Here is a 22,278-nt window from a genome sequence, read left to right as displayed (position 1 = left end):
GGGAGCACAGCAGAACTTTTGCAGGGTCACCAATGTCCCTGTCACACAGCACAACCTGTGCTGCCAGAACTCGGGCTCCAGTCCTTGAGAACGCCATTAACCTTTCCTCACATTCCCTCACTTCAAAAGGTCACATCTGGCAGATTTTTGTGGCAAGTGTTGATTGTTTCTTGTATAAACTATCAGTGCCAAGTCAATTCCACTGGCAGTGCACAACTTGAAACACTTCATGGAGCATTTTTGGTCCTTTCTGCTAACAGCTGGAAATGCAGCACTTCAGCTGCACCAAGTCTTTGGGAATGGCTGGCTGTGCCTGGAGCTGCTGGGCACTTTCAGGTGAGATTTACTGCCAGTGTTCAGCGTCTCTGCTGAGCAGCAATTGCACATGCAGTATGCTCAAGTAGAGGTGCCCAGGTGTGATCACTATAACCTGAAAAGCCCTCAGCAGCAGCTCCAGGGGATCTCTTTGGTGAGCTCTGTGGAGCAAAGGGGCCCTTTCTGGGGCCTGGGTGTTCCTGTGAGATGCCCCTTTCCTAACTCAGCCGTGCAGATGTTGCTCTGTAAGAGCAGAGCTGCAGCAGTTGGTTCTGCAGGTGGGTTTGTCTGTTCAGTGCCAGTGAGTGCTTGTGCCCCAGGGAGAGCCTAAACTCCACATATTAGCTTGGAATTACCTTCCCAGGAGCAGCACAATTCCCTGTTCAGAACCAGAATATATCTTCTGCAATTTCAGTAATCAAACACTGAAGATAAAAAGGAGAACATGTCTGTTTCCCCAGGGAGAGGCTGCTCTAAAATGCAAAGTATAGCTTGTATTTTTGCTCAGGTGTACAAGGTGTAAGGTTTGGGGTGGTTATAGTAATATTAAAGTGTTCGTTAGAACTCTTTGAGGACAGAAATTAAATAAGTCCTTGTGGTTTTTAGCTCCAGCCTGGTATCTCATTATCCTTACAGACCTGGGAGGAAGTTTACTCAGCTACTAATCCCAAATTTCTTGCCACTCTTCCCAGGACTGACTGGCATCTTGGGAAACTATGTGGTGTTAAGGCAGGAAGAGTTAATTAGGACGAGTGTTCAGGGATTTTTACCAAAAGCAGCTTTCCCTTAAAGCCACAGTTTTGTACAGCAGAAGCAGGCTTCAGTAAGAAGTACCATTTTTAGGGGAGAGAGGCAGTCACAGCCACTGTTAAATCACAAAGTGCTGGATCATGCTAATGAAATGTCTGTGGAAGGTGCTGCTTTTTCCTCTCCCACCCTTGCAAGCTATTGTAGGCAAGTTCACCACTAACTAGCATGGAATTTTTTGTTGTTTTGTTTTTTTTCTTCTGGACAGTTGCTTTGTTTCCTCTCTCCCTTCAGCCTACAGCAAGCGTTATTTTCAGAGTAGGAGTGGAATGTTCTGCCTGCTTATTCTTGGGAGAAGATATTTGTCTTTATGAGCTCGTAAAGCTATTTAGAGACTGTTTTTTACTATGTTCAGGATTAGACTTTAGAAGTTGCTTCAAAACAAGTATCCTTGAGCTTGGAGCAGAAAGGATGTGTCTGAGCTGCTCTGGTGGTACAGGGTGCTGCAGGTAGCCACAGGATGGTGTGGTTTGGGAGATGCTGTGAGCCAGAGCAGTCTAACATGGATCTGTGTTGTGCTTTGGGGGTTGTTACATGGAAACTAACAGTGGCTTCTGCATGTTGGATTTATATATAGAGCTCCCTACTCCTTCTTGCTGATGGTTGATCCACAGCTTGGCCTTCTAAAGTGACTCCTAATTATCTCATCTGTATTTCTGTTTCACAGCTTACTCAGAAGCTTATTAGCTGCAAGTTATGTTCCCACACCTTTCCAAGCAGAAAGATCTCCCCAGGAACCTGCTGCTTAAAATGCAGGAAATCTTATTTAAGGGCTTACCTTCAGTTTGGCCTACTACTTATTCCAGTGTCAGCTGTTTTCTACCCCCCTGCAACTCTGGTACATGCACAGAGGAGTAGGAACCTTTGTGCTTTAGTTCTGGTTATAACCTTCATTTTCAGTGTAACCTGTGGCCAGTGCTTTAGTTCCTCTGTGACCCAGGCTGCCTCCAGTCCCTTCACTGGCGTGGGCTGTGTAGGCTGGGGCCAGGCACAGACCCTGTGCTAAACGTGCTGCTGCAGCACTGGAAGCCTTTGCTGGTGTGAAGAGCGGCCCCTCCACAGGAATGTCTTCACCAAACCCTGCAGTGGAATATTGCAGGGACCCTCTCCTCCAGCTGCTAAAGGACTTCCAAGTGTTTTCAGCCACTTGCTGCCTCTTACCTGTGGGCACTGCTGAGCTGCCCAGGTGAAGCTCTGAGTTACCATCTGATTTGTCTTACCTGGAGCACTTGCGGACAAGCTGAGCAGGTAAAGTGGTGGTGCCGGCAGTGATGGTGTCAGAAATACCTGTTTGCAGTCACAAGAGCTCTTCAGCAGAAATTCCTGCTCTCACAGCAGCTCTAAGCTAAGCCAAGTGTCACAAGGAGTCTCCCATCTGTGGAGATGCACAGCCCTTCTGTGCCACCCCACTCCTCTGTTGTCTTTGGAAATTTATGACAGAAAGCTGCCTCTGTTTCCTTAGGCAGGATCATCATCCTGAGCCTCTTTCTGGAAAGTTTCTAAAGTTCAGCCTAATAACTCAGTACGGGACCAAGGAAGAGCAAACAAGGCTGAACAGAGAGTAATCTCTTGATAAAATAGTAAATGTGTTCAGGCAACAACTGAGCGAGTTCGGGGGCAGAACTCAGATTTGTAATTCAAGCAGGGTTTGGAAAGTTTCTGCTGCTGGGAAGAATGTCTTGGATGCGAAGCCGTCACCTTTGTGGCTGCCAGGAGAGGGCGGCAGCAGCGGCTCTGCTGCAGCCTGGAAAAATGTTTCCAGGAATTGCCGTCATCAGTGCCGGAGCCAAACTCCCTTTCTCTCCCGGTATGAATCATGCGGATGTGAAATGCTTGTGTTTCCAGAATCCAGCTGAATTTACTGCGAGGCTGTCTTTGCTACTCACCTGCGTGTGTAAATCTCCGGCGTTTTTTTCCAGTGTCTTCCCGTTATCCTCTTGCTCTTTGAGACCTCAAAGGGCACAGGGCAAGTGCTCCGGAAAGCCAAAGCTGCTGCCTCCTCCAGGGAAACATCCTCTCCCTTCTCCCAGCTGCCCTGAATCTGATCCTACCTGCTGGTATTTTTAGGCAGGAGAAATCTGGAGCTCAGCCACGTTGCCATGAGCTGTGGGAGCGTTATCAGTGCTCAGGGAGCAGGGGATGGAGAGGGGTCAGCCTTTCCCTGGCAGGAGCAAAGAACCCATCGGCCTCTTGAGCTCTGGCTATAAATAGCCAGGAGGAGCAGAGAGGAACAGCATGCCCTGGCCATGGGAAGGGAGGCTCTGCTGCTCAGGGTGCCAGCACAGCACCCGCTCCCACTCAGTGGGTGCTTAGGGAGCAGGGAAGGGCCAGGGTTGAAACTTTCCAAGGCAGAAAGAGGAGTGCATGTGTGGTTCCCCTTTTTATATTAATAATCAATGAGTATGTGAATGTTTCCAAAGGGTTTCCTCTCCTGTACCAGTCTACAGAGGATGTGAGTAGTTCCAGTTCATACTCCAAGCCTGGCTTTGTTTGAACTGAGGCAGCTCTGGAGATCCTCTTGAGAGTCTGCCAGGAGACAATCGTCAGACTAACGCTGCTCTTCGGGGCAGCAGAGCTGCCAGGGGTCTTTCTGTTTTACTTTGTGCCCATCTCCTCCATCTCTCCCCAGTTCATAATGAGACTCCATCAGCCTGGACTGTGTTCCTGTGCTCAGCACAACCTCCAGCTGCTGGGGCAGCAAATGGAGCACTCTGAGTGTTTGTGAGGGGGAGATGAGAGGGAGAATCTCATCTGTGCTGGGGACTGAGGTGCTAAGCAGAGAAGGGCTCTCTGTGTGGGGGAGCTGCCCTGGTATAATTTGCATGTTTGTTCAGATGGCCCAAGCTCCTGTGTGAGCATGTTCAGTCTTTAGTGGGGACCTGGCTGACCTCTTCCTGGCCAACTTCAGACCAAGAAAATAAAAGCAGCTACGTGGGACTTGAGGTGGGTATGGAGGGGTGGCGTCATTTAGACCAGCACAGGAAAAAACCCTTAGAGAACTAATCACATCAAAACTGTGTTAGCAATGTCAGAAAACAAAACACCTTTTATTCCTGGGGGGAGCTGCTGTTTCTCTGAGACAGCAACAGCTTGGGGTGAGGAAGGCTGGAAGCCGGGCAGTGGTGTGAGCAAAGCTGGCCCAAGGCAGCCCCAGCCTAATTGTCCTCCCACCGCCAGCGCTGAGGGGATGACTCCCCCTTGGACAGTTTTCTGGAACTCAGCTTCCTCCGCAAGGAGGAAAATTTGTCTCCGAGAACTTTGCGTAGCCCAGTGCTGTCCCTAGCAAAGGGCAGGTCCTTCCTCATAGCAGGCAGCTGGCCTGTAAACATTTCCCACTTCGCCAGGGCATCCACGGTCTTGTCCACCTGAGCCAGTTCCTCCTCAGAGACGTTCCTCTCCAGGGCAGCAATGCACATCTCCAGCCACAGCTCGTAATCCTTGATGGTGTCCGTGGCCTTGGTGTGCCCAGGGAGCCGGGGCTGGCTCTGTGCCTCCGGCAGTGAGCCCGGCTGCTCGTCCTGCTCCAGCTCTGGCCCGATGGACAGACCCTGGCTGCAGGTGTCGGGGGTCAGCGGCTCCGACAGGGAGGTCACGGCCTCGGAGTCGTTCTCACAGCACATCCCAGAGTCAGAGCTGAACGGGGGGATGTCCTCTGAGGCAGACAGCTCTGCTGACTCCTGCCTTGGCCACGTGGACAGCACAGTCTGTGTCCAAGCATAGAGCTTCTATGGTGAGAGGAGAAAGGTTTCATTGTGGAGGATAAGAGACACCAGTTACACCTTCCCCAGTGTTTGCCAGGTAAGCCTATTTATCTTGGGTGGCTCTTCTGTAGCTGCCATGGTCCTCTCTGCCAGACCATGGGTTCAGACAACTCCTGGTGACCCTACAAAGCAGGAGCTTTCTCTTGTTCCATTTTCTTAGACTGTAGCAGAGCTGCTTCCAGTCAGATGTGGACTTTATCTGCCCTGTTACTGAAGATGGTAGGAGAAAACTGCACCAGATCACTCCTTGCTGGTGAATGTGGTTCCAGGAGAGACAAACCAGTGTCTCTCCGGAGGAAACTGTCATTACAAAAACTCCTGAGATAGTGGTGAAGAATTGTGTTTCATCATGTTGTTAATGCTTGTGGTAATGTGCGTTTTATTCCCAAGAATAGCTCTTCCCCTCCCGAGCTGAAATGAACAAGTGGGAAGGCTGGCTCTAGGAAAGAATTAATGAAAGGAAAATGTCTGAGACAATTTCCTTTTTAAATACTAAATGCCACAATTAGGCATATAACAGGTTGCTCCTGGCACATTTGTTCCTTATGCTTTAGGGAATGAACCACAGTACTCCAGTCATCGCTGGGTAAAAGGTGATCTTGTCTGCCTTGTTCCCAGTGTTGGGAGTTTTTTGTGTATGTTTTTCAGTTTTTCACACTCCTGTGGCCTATTTATCCACCTTTACTTTCTGTAGCTCCCAGTGATCCATTTGCAAAGCCGCCAGTTGCTCGGCAGTGACAGGATTAGCCTGGCTGTCCCCATGGTGTGCCAGGCACAGAGCTGCATCCATCCCTGCTCAGCTCAGGGGGAGCAGGCAGGAGATTCCCAGCCCTGTGGAGCTCCCTTCTCTCACAGCCCCCTGCTGCTTCCTCCCCCTTCCCTCCTCTATTGCTCTCTCTTCAGGCAAGTGACAGAAAGGATAAAGAGCTCAAATTGAGTGGGTGGGAGAAATCGGCCCTGCTTCTCATTTCAGTCTGAGCATGGAGCCTCGGGGAAGAATTTTGTACAGGAATAAAATGGACTCTTTCAGCTTAGCTTATCCACCCTGCCCCCTCTCTCTGGGGCAAGAAAAATTGTAAAGGGACAACTTTTCTCCTGCCTCCTCCCACCTCCAGCAGCCCTTCCCTCCCTCTGGCTTTGTCCAACAAAGGCAGTGCCAGAAGCTGCAGTGGGAGCTGGGCTAGTGAAGGGGACAGCAAAGCTACTGGAAAGCTGCAAGCAGCCCATGATTTTGTAATGGCTCTAAATTCCCAAGAATAGTGAATCTGGGAAGGAATCCCTATTGCAACCTAGCCCAATTCCCAAGAAGAAAAAAGGCTGTGGAGATGTGGATTTTCCAACAGTACATTTGGGCTATTCAAGGCAAAAAAAAAGAATGATTGACTCAGGATCGCTACCTGAATTCCCGGAATCCCTTCAGTCTCTCTCATCCTTTGGGTGGCTTATTATTTTGAACTTTGGGTGGGTTTGGAGGGCTGCAGCCTCTTAAGTTCTCCTGTTTAACCAGGAAGGGATGAGCTCTGTGTGGGTTTTGTTTACCTGCAAGCAAGAGCAGCTGAAGTGGATGTCCACCCCAATGATGTCACTAAGACCTGCTGTCTGTGTGTGTGGCCACAGCAAACTCATCCAGCCACATGAGGACAGCCTGGGATGCTGCACAAGCAGCAGGTGGAAATGTGCAAATGTTGATTGTGGTGGGGAAACACCAGGACAATTAACTTGCTTTCAGTTTTCAAGATGACTTATGCTGGAATAAGCAGCTGGAATGAAAAATGGAGTGTGGTTCTGAGTGCAACTCAGATAAATAAGTTGAGGAGCTCTTTCTGCTGCATAAGGACTGGTTTCCTGCCCCACGTGCTCCTCTGCTCCAAACCATGTCTCAGTTGCAGATCTGAGCAGTGTTACCTGCTGCTGCTGAGGCACAGCTCGCTTCTGGCATTTCCTGTGGTTATTATGAGTGTCTGAAGCTGTTTTGTGGCAGGTGGGGATATATGATAGTTTTCCAAGAGGAAATGTGACTTCAGACTTACACTTAACGTGCTTGGCAAGTTAACTTTGCTCTCTGTTATTGTCTTGAAATGTTTTCTGCTCTCTTCTGTCAGGTTCCTTAACTATTTAATTCATCTCTGGCATTTATGTCTCCTCTCAACAGTATGGCAAAGCCTCTTACAGAGATTATCACAGCTCTCTTACAGCAGCTTGTACTGTATCTAGTTGAGGTTTGCCTTCTTGAGGAAGCAGATGTGACATTTGGCAAGTGCATCATCCCTTCAGGTTTGTATTCCCTGTCACCAGAGGATGCTGAGCCAATTACAGTATTTATTGCAGGTGTAAAGGCAAAAATATTTCTAGAAAAGATTAATGCAGGTGGCAGTTCTCTTCCAGAAAGCATTGGCTGGATGCTGACAGGCTGGGTGTTTAAATATAGCAGAATTTATTCTTCTGGTGGTCTGAGTAATTTAGGCACCTCTCAGACAGAAGTAGGGACTAAACAGCCACAGAGCCAGAGAAGGGTCTGGCAGCACCACAGGTAAGAAAACCACAAAAAATGTGTTTCCCCACACTCTTTGCCGTGCTTCTGTGCATCTGATTCCATGCTGACGGAAACTAGAGGCATCTCCTTTCTCATTCTGCTCGTATCTTGTTACAAATACCACCCACAGACTTTAAAATAGGCAGCCGTGGAAAATCCTGCCTCTGAACATGATGTGTGTCAGACAGGAATTACAACCAGGGAGAAGATGGGTGCTGGGTGAGAACGGGGATGCTGTTGCACCAAACATTTGGCTACTGAATCCTGCCTTTTAGACAGCAGAGGTAGAAAACCCCTTCAAGAGCTAAGGGTGCTCTTGCACTGTTGCTGATCTGTCTAAATGTGGTGTTAGCAGTGGTATGAATGGGAGAGAAGAGACAAAAGATGAGGGGACCTCATCTGGGACCCTCCACATATTGGGGGTAATAATTTTGGCTACTTTCTCATAAATTTAAACAGAGGAGCTCCAGCAAAGTACACACATAATATTCCCTCCCTCTTTCCAGCAGCCCCAGAGATGCAAAACTCGAGGGTGGCACAGGAAAGGGTGTAGCTGTGGGAATCCCTGCACTCCCTGCTTTTCCTGCTTGCTATCTGCCTGCCATCCCCACCTTGTTTTTGGGATTAGGAATGTGTGGTTGGGCTGTGGCAGTGTCCCCTGGGAAGAGCCAAATTCCTGGAGCTTGTGCCAAGCGCTTTGCTGGTCAGAGCCTGTGTAGAACACCCCTGTGTTGGGGTGTGAGCTGCTGCCTCGGCACCTGGCACTGAGAGCTCCTGAGATCTCCTGCCTTCACCACACTGCTGCAGCACCTTCAGGGCTGGGCTTTGGGCTGGGCCACCCTGTCCCTGCCCTGTCCCTGCTCCAGGAGGGACGGGGGGCTTGGGGCTCACCCTGTAGCGCTCGATGAGTTTGAAGCCCACGACGTGCTGCAGCTTCCTCAGGCAGATGGGGCAGGGCTCCAGGGGCCGCAGCAGGGCCTCGTCCAGGCTCAGGGCGCCTTGCATGATGCACTGCAGCCAGCGGCACGTCCCCAGCCCCATCAGGTGGCAGATCTCGTGACAGGTCACCTTTAGGGAAGCAAAGATCACAGCAGTGCGTGGTCATTCCTGTTTCTGCTGCCCCCTCCTCTGCTCCCTGTTCCACTTTCCCTGCTCCCTGGTAGTCTGACCAACCTCTTGCTCAGCAATGGCACTCCTCCAGCCTAGGCTTTTCCATGGTGATCAGAGAACCTGCCCCTTCCCAGCTCTGTGTTTGTGTTGTGGAGAAGGAGGGGTGGGTGTGGGTGAGGCAGATGTGGGAAGCCCTGTAGGCAGCGTGTGTAGAGCTGTGGGACAGTGCTGCTGCTGCTCTTCCCCAAGGACAATGTGATGTTTGGAGGTTTTTCTGTTGTTTTAGGGTTTTTTTTTAAGGAGGAAAAGCAGTCCCACTGGGGCTTGAAAAGAGCATCACAGCCTATGTGAGAAATGTGCAAGAAGCTGTTGGCAATAACAGATCTGGATCCTTCCAGAACAGACTCCATTAGCATTTGTGCCAAAGCAAAAAACTGAGCTGGAGTCAGCTGGCCAAGCATGACTGCCTTGGGAACTGGCAACTGTGGAAAGGCTGAGGATGGAGGATTCCTCTCCTCCTCCCATTGACACTTAATATAATTTGAAATTATTACTGGAAGAGACCTCAAACTAGAAAATCCTGAGCAAATTCCAGGGGAGCAAAGGGAAATGGCTTCAGAGGTGCTGGTGTGACTGCTCTGTGCGGGCCAGCTTTGGGAGGAGCACTGGAAGCAGAGCTGGAATATGACAGATGTTGGGATGAGGGAGGACAGCACTCCTGAAGAGCATGTGTTGGAGGTGAGGTTTAAGGGCATCTGCATATCAATAGATGTGCAAACTTGGCTGAGGTATTGTTCTCATCCATCCACGTAACAGGTCTGGCACAGGGAGCCCTCCCCTTTACAGATACCAATGCCTGAGGAGGACCCTCACCCTTCACAGCCATCCATTAGTTACACACAGCTCCAGCAGATATTCTGATTAACCTCCAAATACTGTATCAGCCCTGCTGTACCTGACAAGAAAAATACTCAGCATTACCCAAGCACGAGCCTGGGAGCTGGGCAGGGTTGTTTCAGTGCTGCTCTATGACATCACCTGGTTTAGTGGAAGGGGTCTGGGACAAGATGGTCCTTAAAGTCCCTTCCAACCCAAACCATTCTGTGATTCTGAGGCAAGTCCTGTAGCCTCCCCATAACTGATGTCATTTGCTTCAGTGGTGAAGGGACTAGGAGTTGTCCATGCAGTGCACTAAAATGCAAGTTCTTTATGTCTGAATTCAGTGTGGATGTGGCTGTGACTGCCTGTGCTTCTGGGAGCAGTCCCATGGCTGCTTCACTGGGCTGAGACATTATGGATTATGCCCTGGCCTGAAACATTTAGCCCTACACAGGAAGAAGCACAGGGTGCAGGAGGTTGCTGGTCCTACCTTACAGCACTGGACCATCTCCTGGGCGCTGAACTGCAAGGTCCGGTCTCTGCCCTCCTTGCTGACTTCACACAGCTCTTCCTTCTGTGTGGGTGGGTTCAAGCTGCTACAACCAGCCTGGGGGAAATCCCCAGAAAACCTGGCAAAGCTGCAGACTCCCACTTCTGTGAAGAGAGGGGAGTACAAGTCAGGTATCTGCTCTTTGACAAGTGTCTCTCACCTTAGGCAGCATGAAAACACAACTGTGGGAGCACAGTCCAGCTGAGCACACAGGCTGTGATGAGACCCACTCCCCAAAAGGTTTGTATCACCTCAGTTACCTCTGTCTGGATCAGGAGCCCTGATCCCCCTAATTTCACACTGGGAAAATCTAGATCCTCTTATCAGGGAATAATGTGTTAAGGGTAAGATTTGCCTATTCCAGTCTCACAGGGAAGGGCTTTTTGGTACAGGAGTGCCTCATTCACACACTGTGCTAGATCACCATGGGACTCCAATCCCACCTTGTCCTGGCAGGAATTTGCTGAATGTGAAGCTCCAGGTCTCACATGGGTAAAGGTCCAGCAGGGTAAGTCCAAGGACACACAGTGCATCCATGGGCTTGTTGTTCTTCAGGAAATTCAGGATCCCATCTGGACAAATACAAGAGAGATGTTCATTTAAATGAAGAAACCCTGGAGGGCATAGGAGCCAGAATTTCTGCTGCTGATGGGGAGGAGGATGTAATCCAAGCCCACAGGCAGGCAGAGCTGCTGGATTCATCATCTCAGGTGGAGAACCATGACTGTGTAGCCCACCACTCACATCAGAGAAGACTTGACTTCAGAAGTGGTGCTGAGCACAGAGTTAAACCCAAGCAGTACTAACCCATGAAATGAGCACCTGGGAGCAGAATTTCCCTACAGGCATTTCAGAACTGACCTGGAATAGCCCCAGGGCTGCGGTGCTGGGTCTGTGCTGAGCATGTGCTGCCCATGGAACCTGCAAACATCTCATTCCAGGTGGATGTTTGTGCAGTGTGAGCTTGGCAGCCTGCAAACCCTGTCCCCTGGGGAACTGACACTTGAACCCAAATTTCCTATCATGAAGGGCCTGTGAGTTCCCCCACCTCCTACACCACCCAGGCCAATAATTTACTTTGGCTCTGGACAGGGGATGGGAGACCATGATTGCATCAAATCAACAGAGCCTTCCCGCAGAGCTGATCCGATCGCTTTGCAGAGCTGGACCTAAAATAATAGCACTGAAAAATACAAACAGCAGAGGAAAATATGATGAAAGTCACTTTGTTTTTTATTCCTGTTTCCAGCCTCAAAGCTCTGGGCTTTCCATGGGAACAGGATTTCTCCCTTTTCACTCCCTTCCTCATCCCCTCCCAGCTCAGGCAATGAAGGGCTGTGTCAGGCATTTCCTAAGAGAGAACTCGTGCCCGTGTGCCAGGCTGGTGTCTGTGGGCTCCCTGCTGCCAGGTCCTTCCTCACCTGCGTGGAGCTGCACCCTGTCCGAGTCCCGGCTGTGGCGGAAGCAGCAGTGGATGGAAGAGACTGGGATGGAGGGAAGGCACTTCACACGCAGACCCAGGAAAAAAGACTCCACACAGCTCTGGAGGGAATCCAGCAGCGAGAGCCCAGCAGGCCCTTCAATTAAATCTGAGGAGAGAAACTCTGTTACCAGTCTCTAAAACTGGTAATGTTCACCCAGGGTGAACATTAGGTCTGAAGGGGTTTCGTGGCACTGGCCACAGCAGCTGGGGCGGGGGCAGGCTGGTTCATTCTGAGTTCATTGCTTACTTTGGGGTGTGGTGGACACCTCTGGATGGTTTTGGATATAGAGGAAAAGAGGGAGCTCTTTCTGAGAGGTTGCTCAAGGCATTAGTATGTTCTCATTAGCAGAGCAGATGTGCTGGAAGGTTGTCTCCTGTTTAAGTTGCGCAGAATGATTAACGTGGGAATGGGTGGCTGTGTTTAATGAACCATCAGAGACAGACCTCCAGAAATGCTGGTTTTTCCAGCATTGTTTCATACTTTGATATACATATATTCATAAATTCACAGCAAGCCTCACCCAGGGGCACATATACCATTTGTATGGCAGGCCTACCAGCATGGCTTGTGACTCTGGGCTGGGGACATGTCAGAGCCTTGCCTGTTACACTTGTCTTTGCTATGGCCATCGCATTTGCAGCTGAGTCCTTAGAGGAGGGTGTCAGCAGCGCTCCACAACACCCACCGCCCTCCTGTCTCTCTCCAGACAGCCCAGTGAAGATCCCCCCCATTACCTATGGGCTGCAGGTAAATGTGCTTTCGACAGAAGTTCTGCTTCCTCCTCAGCATGGCGTGGTAGAAGGTCTCAAAGTCCTCGGGGGCATCAGGGTGGCTGAGCAGCCAGTCGAAGGCCGTGCGGATGAGCAGCGTGCAGAACAGCGTGCGCTGGGGGTTGTAGGCCTCGGACAGGAACAGCTTCTCCGCCCTGGAGAAGGCCTTGGCGTAGAGCTCCTGCAGCGCGGGGTCGGTGGAGATGAGCGCGTCCTTCAGAGCGCGGGGCCCGAAGCTGAACTCCTGCGCGTGTTTGCACTGCAGCATCGCGGGGCACCGCTGCCTGCGGGAGGGGACAGCCATCAGCGCCAGGCCTCGCCAGGGACGGGAAACTTCCTCAGCTCGGCCTCACCAGGGATGGGAAACCTCAGCTCGGCCTCGTCAGGGACGGGAAACCTCAGCTCGGCCTTGTCAGGGATGGGAAACCTCCTCAGCTCGGCCTCTCCAGGGACGGGAAACCTCAGCTCGGCCTCGCCAGGGATGGGAAACCTCCTCAGCTCGGCCTCGCCAGGGATGGGAAACCTCCTCAGCTCAGCCTCACCAGGGACGGGAAACCTCCTCAGCTCGGCCCTCACAGGCTATATCCCCACAGTGGGGTTTGGTGGGAGGCTGTGAACGCTGCGCACTCCGCTGGCCTGGAGCCCTACGCTTTGTGTGGGAGCGGCTGTTCTGGGGTTCTCCACGTCCCCAGGAGTGTCACTGGCTCAGAGACCCTGTGCCAGGAGATGGTGCTCAAAGAACGCACAGCCCCAAAATGCTGCCCGGCATCTGGAGAAAACCAGATGGTTTGACTGGTTTGGGGTTTTTTTGGTGCTCTATCCTGAAGCCCCAATCGGATTGGAAACACCTCTGGGTGTTGTGCAGCTGGTTGCACTGGACCTTGTAGGATGTGGAAAGGTGGTGTTCCTATTTGCTTGGGATAAAACACACTCCTTGGAATAGGTCCATGTCAGGAACAAAGAGGTTGGTATTGGTCTTTATCTGTCCATCAGAAGCCTAAGCTTCTGACTTACCTGACACCAGTGAAAGCAGCTGTTCTCTGGTGACAATTCCCTCTAACACCTTTTAATCCTAGGTACTATCCCAGGGTATCTGCTGGCTCCCAGTGCTGTTGTCAGGCTGCAGGATTTGGGGGGGTTTGCCCAGCCAAGGTGGGGCTTGCTGTACGAGGCTCACGTGTGCTGGTGGTGCCTCTCTAGCAGGACACGCTCGGGCCCATTGCCATCATGTCCCTTTGTGAACAGCTTCATGTCACACTGTGTTAGCATCAGCAACACTGGGGATGATGTCAAGTGGTAAATAAAAAGGAAATGAAAGCCTGCAGCACAAAGAAACTAATTTGGAGCATCCTGGAAATATCTTCTCCAGGGTCCTTTCTAAGGCTGGCATTCCCCAAAGCTGTAGAAGTCAAGCACCTATTTCTCACTGCAGTTTATGCACTTGGGGAGGTGCCAGTGAACACCTTGGGGGGAGGGAAGAGAAAGAGGAAACAAAGCACAGCCCCTGTGACTGATCTATGTCTGGATTTTTCCTTTTTGTAAGGGGATCACGCCAAGGAGGACTGGAGCAGTGCCTTGGGCTTTTTGCCTACCACAGGTAAGTGTTCCACCTGTTCACAGCAGAATGAGAAATTCAGGGGATATATGCACAAAAGCCCAGGGTTTCTAGGAATAAGTGTTACCTTCTTCTAGGCAAGTTCATAGTAACTTAAAAAGAGACAGAAAAACTTTCTGGGTGGACACCAAATGCATCAGCTGCTGACCATCACTGCTCTAGCAGCAGCATTCAATCACAGAAAAAAAATAAAATTAAATATTTTAAGGAGGAACTGATTAAGCCTACAATTTAAGTAGGTCTGCAGCCTAGTTCTGCCAGGTAAGTGGCATGCAGTGGCCCCTGAGGACAGCAATACAATTAAGAAAATTCAATATTTAAAAAAAGTAGTACCAAAATGAGCCAAAGCCTCTCCTCAGTTATACAGAGGTGGTTTGTGCAGTAAGAGGAAAGTGGCAGCCCATTAAAATTAACACTGAATTCTTTCTCATCTAACCCTTGGGAAGAGCTGTGTATGTATTGGTAGTCCTTACAAGGGCTCAATTAATGTGATCTTTTTTGTCTCTAAGCGTGTGTAGCTTGGAGAGGGAGTGGATAAGCAGTTTTCTTTCATTTTTGCAAGCTTTGTATTTCACTTTCATTAAAGGCTGACAGCAGGTGGCATGGGGGGATCTGAAGTGGTACAAGGGGCCTAATCCAGTGAAAGTTAAGAAAAAAATCTGTGATACTTTCTCAGCTCTTCTTGCTACCCAAAATTGTCCAAATTGCTCCATCTGGTTTTTACAAGGAGCAGCAAGGGTTTGTGTGAGGTTGCTCTGTACTTCATGACCCAAGTCTCTACATTTCTGACTTGCTTACAGATTTGGGAGGACAAAGTGAGAGTCTGACCCCAGCAGGTCATCAGGAGTTTTGCCTTGGATTAGGGTGAAGACTGACATTTTCCTAATGGACAAGATTTCACTTGTTCTGCACAACCTTTAAATACAAGCATCTTTCTCCTGGTGATTGCAGAGCTTTCACTGGGGAACTCTTAGCAATATTCAACTCCCTGAGGATGGGATGCTGTGAGCTGCTGCCTGCCTAATGCAAGTCAAGAAAGAGACTTTGCACTTGGTCCAGGTCATGTTAAAGGAGTTGAATTTAAAAATTTCTGGAAGCATGAACTGCCTTCATTAATGTTTCAGGCAATAACTACAGCGTTGGTCTGGGGAGGAGGAGCTGGTTAGAAAATGAATGGATTTTTCTCTGCTAAATGGGAAGCAGCAAAGAGTGGATGTATGTGACTATAAACACAATGAGTGCACAGTCTTGTAATGTGTTCCCCCCAGGCTCCCTCGTGGAATACAGTGGGAGCCCAAAGCTATGGGATATACATTGTTTCCCTAGACTTCCTAAAAGGGGACATTCACCCAGCTCCAGACATTCCCAGCTGTGACCATGGGTGTTTTGTGGTGTTCCCCATGCCCAGGGGTGCCCATGACGACGCTTTAGTGGTTCAAAAGCACAGGCACAGGAATGCATATGCAGGAATTCAGTCTGGAATGACATGTGCCTCCTTCTCCTGGAGGGTCTGGCTTTGCTTCCAACAGAACAGCAGCAACCCATTACACTCTCCAAATTCAAGACAATTACTTCTCTTTAGTAAACTTTTCTAAAATTCTTCATCAGAGAAAATCAGTGTTTCAGAAAAATTTTATGGATCAACTTTAATGGTTGAAAAAAGAAGCTCTTTTACCACATTAGCCATAGCAGATGCTGTTTGTCTTGGTCTGATATATGGATATGGTGTTTCATTAAGTGGAGCAGAGCAACAGGGCTTTGTAATTTTTAGCTCCTGTGCTGAGGGTGCCTGGTGTAACTCCCTGAGGCAGTTCCTCAGGAGGGAATGGCACTTTGGCTTGCATAGTTTCTTTCCCAACTCAGGTTTTAAGATGCCAAGGTGGGGATGAAGAATTACAAACACCAATGCATCCTTCTGCCCTTCAGGTATTTTGGAAGATGTCTTGCCTTAAAAGAAGCTGATTTGGCCCCTTGTTCAATGACAAGCCGTAGGACCTGGCCAGCAAGTCCTGGGGAGGAGAAAATAGCTCCTTTTGTTTAAAAGGCCAGTAATTTGTGGTTGAACTTGAGAAAATGCTTTAAGCAAAATAATAGAGATTATCTGCTGCAAGTAGAGAGACTGTCCACATCCACTCCTGTGCCGTTTCTTACTTTATGATTAAGAAAACATCCTGTTCCCAACACATATTTTGTAGTTCTAGCTCACAGCCATTTGCTAACATTGTAATTTTTCCTAAACCAGGAGCACCTGTGTTGGACCATAAGTCCATGGAGGTTGGATGGTCTTGGAGGTCTTTTCCAACCTCAGAGATTCCGTGATACAAAGAGCAGCATCCCTGTGTGCAGGATGGAACACGTACCTGTGCTCTGGCACCTGCAGGATCCAGGGGCAGGGAAGGAGCCTGTGCTGGGAATCTCATCCAGTCCATGGAGATCCTCCTCTTTTTCTCTGTTATTTGCATATTTCATATCATCCATCATCACCTCCACACAGGGCAGAGGAGACACAAACAACCCAATGATTTTGGCACTTGGCTCCTTGTCTGCTCCTGGAAAAACAGCCTTTTCCAATGATTATGTTACAGGACCCCAGCTGTGGCCTTTCTGCTTGTGGTGCTCCTCAAGGCAGGAGCTCCAACATGCTCCCTGAGTCTGGCTTTCAGCACCACTCAGAGGTTTCAGATCAGATTGGGCACACTACACAAATCTGTTTATTATGGAATCTGACAGATTTTATTTTCGTGATGTGTGTTTGCGCAAGAAACGCCCCAAAATCCAGGCTCAGCACGTGACACGTGAGCAGTCTGTAGACTCCTTTTCCCACAATAACCTGTTAATGTGCTTCATGGGCAATTCAGGTTACTCATAAATAATTCTCTTTGCAAATCAGACATATATAAATTATTCTCTGTAATTGAAAATTACCTATGAATTATTCTGTTTGTAATTCATAGATATGTAATTTATTCTCTAATATATTGACATTGCTTTCTTGGATAGAAATGCCTGGGGCTGACAGTAACAGCCTGATTCTCAAAGGCCAAGGCAATATCATACAGTGTGAGTTCATTTGGGATATTCTGACAAGACAGGGACAGTCTTGTGTGCAGAAATTCCATGTACAGGTCCAGAAAGGGCACTCGGTGCATTATATATTTATTTGGTATTGTACAAAATTTGACCCTAACATTGCAGAGATTGTATTTTTTTTTTTTAAGTTGGTCGTTCTAAAGTTATTTATTTTATTAACCAACTTTTAAACAGTTTCTAGCTCTGACTCTCCCATAGGCACTGCAGATGCACAGAAGGAGATTCCCTCTGTTCCATTCCCCTCTCAGCTCTTGTAAAGTATTTGGAGGCAAACTGACTTAACCCGGCTCTTTGGATGTCAGAGGGACATTAGCAGGGTCTCTTAGCACTGATTAATTACCTTTGTTAGGTGCTGTAATGTAAACAAGTGGTGATAGTGCAGGAAATTCATCGCCAGTCAACAGAAATGAAAAGCCCAGAGCAAACATAACTAGCGATAACTAATTATCAGCACATGCTCCAGTTGCTTAATAGCTCTTTCCCTGAGATTTGCACTTGGTGTCTGCTCCTGCTGCTCCAGGATCAGCCTCTCCTTCCCAGCACTTCCCAGTATTGCACCGATGACAGCCTGAAAGCAATTTTCTCAATTTATTTGTTGACATGTGTAGAAAGAGATTTTTCTTGAGAAGCTGTTCTCCAAATAAAATTCTCACTGGTCCAGCTCCTTCCTCAAGGAGCTCAACACAGCCTCTCACACAGAGCCAGGCTTTGCTGCTGGGTAGGCTCAGCTCCTGGGGTCACACCAAATCTGTTTGGCCAGGTTCAGACCTGGTTTTGAGACACTCAGCAGTTTTCAGAATCAATCCCCTCTAGTCACAGAGAAAATCCATTCTGGACCTTCTCAGCTCTGTACTTGCACCCCCATGGAGCTCTGGCATCCTCTGTCTGCTTGGCATTAAGTGGCCACAGAGCAGTGAGTCAGATCTGTGTGTTCCAGCCCATAAACTCACATAAAGCCTTCTGGCCTCACGCAGTGCCAGATCCCAATAATATTTGTGTGTAATGCCTCTAGAATATGTCTGTGGCTCAGAAACAGATGGTCTCGAGAAGAGTCATTCCTGGTGCTGTGGAAACCTTCAGGGATTCACACGTGCATTTACCAAGAGGAGAATCTGCCTGTCCTATTGGAACTGTGATTGATGTGTTACTGCTGCAAGATTCAGTCCTGGAAGTTTGGCCTCCCAGGAATCTGCCTCATTAATTAACTTGGACTGCTGGGAAAGTTAGATGGACAGCTCAACAATATGCAAAAAAGGTTTGCAAGGTGAAAGACAAGATTTGTAAAGGTCATTAAAAACCTAAGATGGAGACAGATGCATCCATTTCCTTATTTAAATATTCTTATTTAAGTGTTCTTAAGTATTTAAGAACACATACACATCCACTTTGCCCTTGATTTTGTTTTATGTTAAAGCCTGCTGTCTCAATATGCTCTGCTCATTTTAATACGTACTGAGGACATACATTATCCCTCGTTTTAGCCTTCATCTTCTGCAGATTTTATTTATTCTGTGCTTGTACAAAGCACTACCCTATTTTTCAGTGCCTGCTATTTGAGGCTCTCTAAGTGTCACACAAACATTCATGAACTTCTCTGTGCTACCCTCCAGAAAGTGAGCTGGCAGTTTGTGCCTTTCCCCTCCTCCCCCTCATCACCCATCTATTCACCATTTTCAGAGTTTTCTCTGTTCATTTTAGTCTGGTTCAACTGCCTGTGATGCTTCTCCCATGCACACATGTGATGAAGGGCTGGCTGTGCTCTCCTTCCCTGGCTCTGACATGAAATAATCCTCCACAATCCATGTCTGCGTGCTGTGCACTTGCTAACCAGAGATCCAAAAGCACCGAGCAGCATCTATCAGAGCTGTACAACAAACGTAGCACTGCAGAGATAGCCGAGCTCTAATCACTCAGAGCTCCAGGCACTTTGCTCTTCATCATACTTGTCTAGACAGACTAAATGGTCTCTGCGAGACAACCCCGGTGTTAGCCAGGAAAGCGGCTGCGTTTTCCATACGGATGAACTCCCAAACAGGTACGGCTAAGGGTGGCTATTCCCTGGAGCACGGGCGGTATCAAAGTGCCTCATCCCGCGGTAAAAAGGGAACGCCGTGCCTCCTCCTCCTCCCAGCACATCAAGTGCTTCTGAAGTGGTGCCGCCTGGTCGGGGACGTTTGTGGGCATTTCACAGCCGAGGAGAAGGAGGGGGCTCCAAGGTATCACTACAGCCAGCGTGTCTGGGGGGACAACGCCAGAGCCCCAAGGCACGGTTCCGTAGGGGCCGGCTGTACCCTGAGCAGCAGCCGGCGCTGGAGGCTTGCTGTGTACGAGGCACGTTCTGGAAGGGCTGCAGAAGCAGGCGCTGCTCCTGGGACACCTGAACACCCCCCGGCACAGCTGATGTGGGAAAGGGGCTGTTGATGCTGGTCCCCGGTGCGGGAATCACACGGGTGGGTGTGCAGGAAGCGAACAAGTCCCCCAGCACTCTGGGACGATGCACCAAGCACGAACACCGAGCCCAGCCTCCGGCACCGCAAAGCCCCGGCAGGGTGCACCAGGAGTGCCCGGGAAGGACCCCTGAAGCCCTGGGGGATGATGATGACCGGAGCGCAGTCCTCAATCCCTGGCGGGAGATGCCCCGAACGCGGCCACCAGCCCCCGGAGGGGGACACCCTAAAGCGTGACCCGCCGCCACAGGGGAAGGATGCCCCGAGCACAGCCACCATCACCCGCCGAGCGATCCGTGGCCGGGGAAGCGCTGCCCATCACCCCGGGAGATGCCCCGAGCGCGGCCACCCTCACCCGGGAGCGGTGCCCGTCACCCCGGGGGCGATGCCCACGGTCCCGGGAGATGCCCCGGCCCGCCGGGGGGGTCCCGTCGCACACCGGGGCCGCCCGGATTCCCCTTCCCGCCTGACCGTGCCCTCCCCCGGTGAGGCGACCCCGCCACCCCCCGATCTGCCCGGGGGGACAGGACAGGACTCACCGCCCGCCGGGCCGGGACTGCGGAGGCCGGGAGGAGCGGCCGGGGCACCCGGCCCGGGGCTGGCGAGGCGGAGCGGAGCCCGGCAGCGGCGGCGGCGGCGGCAGGAGGAGCAGCAGCAGCAGGAGGAGGAGGAGGAGGAAGAAAAGGGGGAGCAAAGGGGGGCCCGGCCCTGCCGCCGGGAGCCCGCGGGATTCGCCGAGCGGGAGCGCAGAGCCGCCTCCTGCAGAGAGCGGGGCAACCACGGGGGGCGCCCGCGGGGAGAGAGCGGGCCCGAGGGACACGGGGGGGACACCGGGACACGGGGACAGGACACGGGGCGGGGGGGACACCGGGACAGGGAAGGACACAGCGTGTTGGAGGGGACACGGGATGCGGGAGGGACACGGGGTGCGGGAGGAACACGGGGTGCGGAGGGGACAGGGGTGCAGGGACAGAACAGGGGTGCAGGGACAGGACAGGGGTGCAGGGACAGGACAGGGGTGCAGGGACAGGACAGGGGGTGCAGGGACAGGACTGGGGTGGGACACGGGGTGCGGGTCAGGACGGGCCCGGGAGCGGCGCTGGCGGCGGGTCCCGCAGGCAGCCCCATCCCGGGAAGCGCATTCCCGAAAGAGCCCGGGGCTGAGCAGCGCGGCGGTGCCGGGGGGTGGAAACCCTTCAATCTCCGCTTTAATGAGAGCCGGGAGAGGAGCGGGTGGCTGGGACTGGTTGTGCCGGTGGCTGGTGCCATCCCCGCCCTGCCAGCCGTGTTTGCATTCGCCTTGATGCCTCGCTCACAGCATCGCTCCCACTTGACCTGAATGCATTTCTGTGTCCCCCGATGTCCTTTAATTCGGGAATATTATCTGTTCCTGGAAAGGTTAATTACATTAAAGGAGAGGATCTCTGTTCCCATTTCTTCATGGCTTCGTTTATTCTGCCTTTTATGTTTTGATGCTCTTCAGCGCTTTGATCCCTCATTTCTGCCATCCCGGGATAGGAGGAAAAAGGAATACCCTGGCTGGGACCCAGGCATGTCCCTAAGTGACATAAACTGAAATAAGGAAAACAAATTACATTTTACAGGATCAGGAGCTGTAGCAGTCCTGGCAGCCCAAATGGCATCTGCACACCCAGCACAACCACGGGCCCTGCAAGGGCCAGCAGAATATGCTGCTGGAGTCCTGGTGGCCACAGCAGTGGACAGATGACCATGTGGTGTGCTGCAGGATTAGCCAGCACCAGGATGAGACCATCACTGCTGCAGCCTGCGTGCCCGGGACCTGCATTGCTCTGGAGGCACCGGCAGCATCACTGGTGAAAAATTGCCCTAATTTGCTGCTCTTATAATCAGGCCAAGGCAAAGCAGCAGCCTCTCCTGGCAGCAGAGGCTGCTCGTGAATCTTCCTTGTGGGAAACCTGCCTGAGATTCAGCATGTGAGAAGGGCAGGAGGGAATTCTGAGGCCTTGCAATAGTATCTTCTTCCGCTTCAGCTGCTACCCAAAGCACAGGAGATGCCCTCTGTGCTGTTTTAATTGGTTGCTGCTTGTAATGAGACTTTATTTGTATTAATTACTTAAATTATGTATTTATGAGTTGCTCTGAGTACACCATCAACATGTTTAGAACCATAACAAGCCTCAAGGAGTCAGCTCCTGCATGAGGAAGCTGTGAACTGAAAAACCAGATTCACTGATACAGTGTGCTCCCAAAATGCTTTTTTGTTGTTGTTGTTAAGCCTTTTGTAAACTTAATAATTAGTAGTTGACTTAGCTGCCAACCCACTGACTGACCAGCACAGGTAAACAGGACTGGTGTTGTTGTTAAATGTTCTCATAATGATGCATTTATCCTGGGCAGACACAGGAGGAGTTGGGCAGTCCTTGCCCAGCAGGGCTGGCAGAGAGGGAGATGGAGGCAGGGACAGTGATGAGGAAACAGCCACACAGTCACTCTGACTTCTTAGGAGGAAAGTGGTTTTATTAAGAGAGGATCAGTGGAAGAGAAAGGGAAAAGGGAGCAGGAGGTGGTAAGAACTCCGATGTGAAGACAACCAGGAGCTGGAGAGAGCAGTCAATCAGAGGGATGGGGATTTGGGAGGGGGTGGAAGGGCGCCGGGACAGCTGCACTCAGCATTCGCTCAGCTGCCACTGGAGCTGGTCACAGCAGAGACGTGATGCTCACCACAAGTGCTCTTTATCTGCAGTGATCAGCAGCAGTCACTGTTCTGCTCTGAAACCAATTGTTTATGCAGAGCTGTGTTTCCTGGAGTGACCACGATCTGAGTCCTCCACGTGGGAGGGTGTAAAATACAGGGGTGTGTGCCTTGGGCAGGTGAGAGCAGAAAACTTCTTGGGGCAGCACATCCTCAGGGGGAAGCAGAATGAAAAAATCCCAA

At 50.6% G+C, this 22,278-nt stretch overlaps 1 protein-coding gene across 1 annotated transcript; it reads right to left on the bottom strand.

Moving 5' to 3' along the window:
• Window positions 1-4,233: 4,233 nt before the first annotated feature.
• On the bottom strand, window positions 4,234-19,986 carry AMZ1 (archaelysin family metallopeptidase 1). The gene is made up of 7 exons (XM_005523009.3): window positions 19,901-19,986; window positions 12,174-12,493; window positions 11,377-11,544; window positions 10,399-10,527; window positions 9,896-10,059; window positions 8,308-8,484; window positions 4,234-4,847 (listed from the first exon to the last, which is right to left on the bottom strand). The coding sequence occupies exons 2-7, from the start codon at window positions 12,475-12,477 to the stop codon at window positions 4,278-4,280; spliced, it is 1,512 nt and encodes a 503-aa protein (XP_005523066.1). The 5' UTR covers window positions 12,478-12,493; window positions 19,901-19,986; the 3' UTR covers window positions 4,234-4,277.
• Window positions 19,987-22,278: the final 2,292 nt, after the last annotated feature.

This window comes from Pseudopodoces humilis, chromosome 18, assembly GCF_049639895.1.
Source record: "Pseudopodoces humilis isolate 2021_Gansu_Grassland_sample_001 chromosome 18, ASM4963989v1, whole genome shotgun sequence".
Taxonomy (NCBI): domain Eukaryota; kingdom Metazoa; phylum Chordata; class Aves; order Passeriformes; family Paridae; genus Pseudopodoces; species Pseudopodoces humilis.
This window is presented reverse-complemented; position numbering and strand designations above follow the sequence as displayed.

Bases quoted from the DNA above. Each gene is read 5' to 3' on its own strand.
- AMZ1 (XM_005523009.3), bottom strand. From the start codon at position 12,477: ATGCTGCAGTGCAAACACGCGCAGGAGTTCAGCTTCGGGCCCCGCGCT. The intron at 11,545-12,173 runs GTAATGGGGGGG...TTCTCTCCTCAG, and splicing joins CATTTACCTGCAGCCCATAG to ATTTAATTGAAGGGCCTGCT. The intron at 10,060-10,398 runs GTGGGATTGGAG...CTCTCTTCACAG, and splicing joins CAAATTCCTGCCAGGACAAG to AAGTGGGAGTCTGCAGCTTT.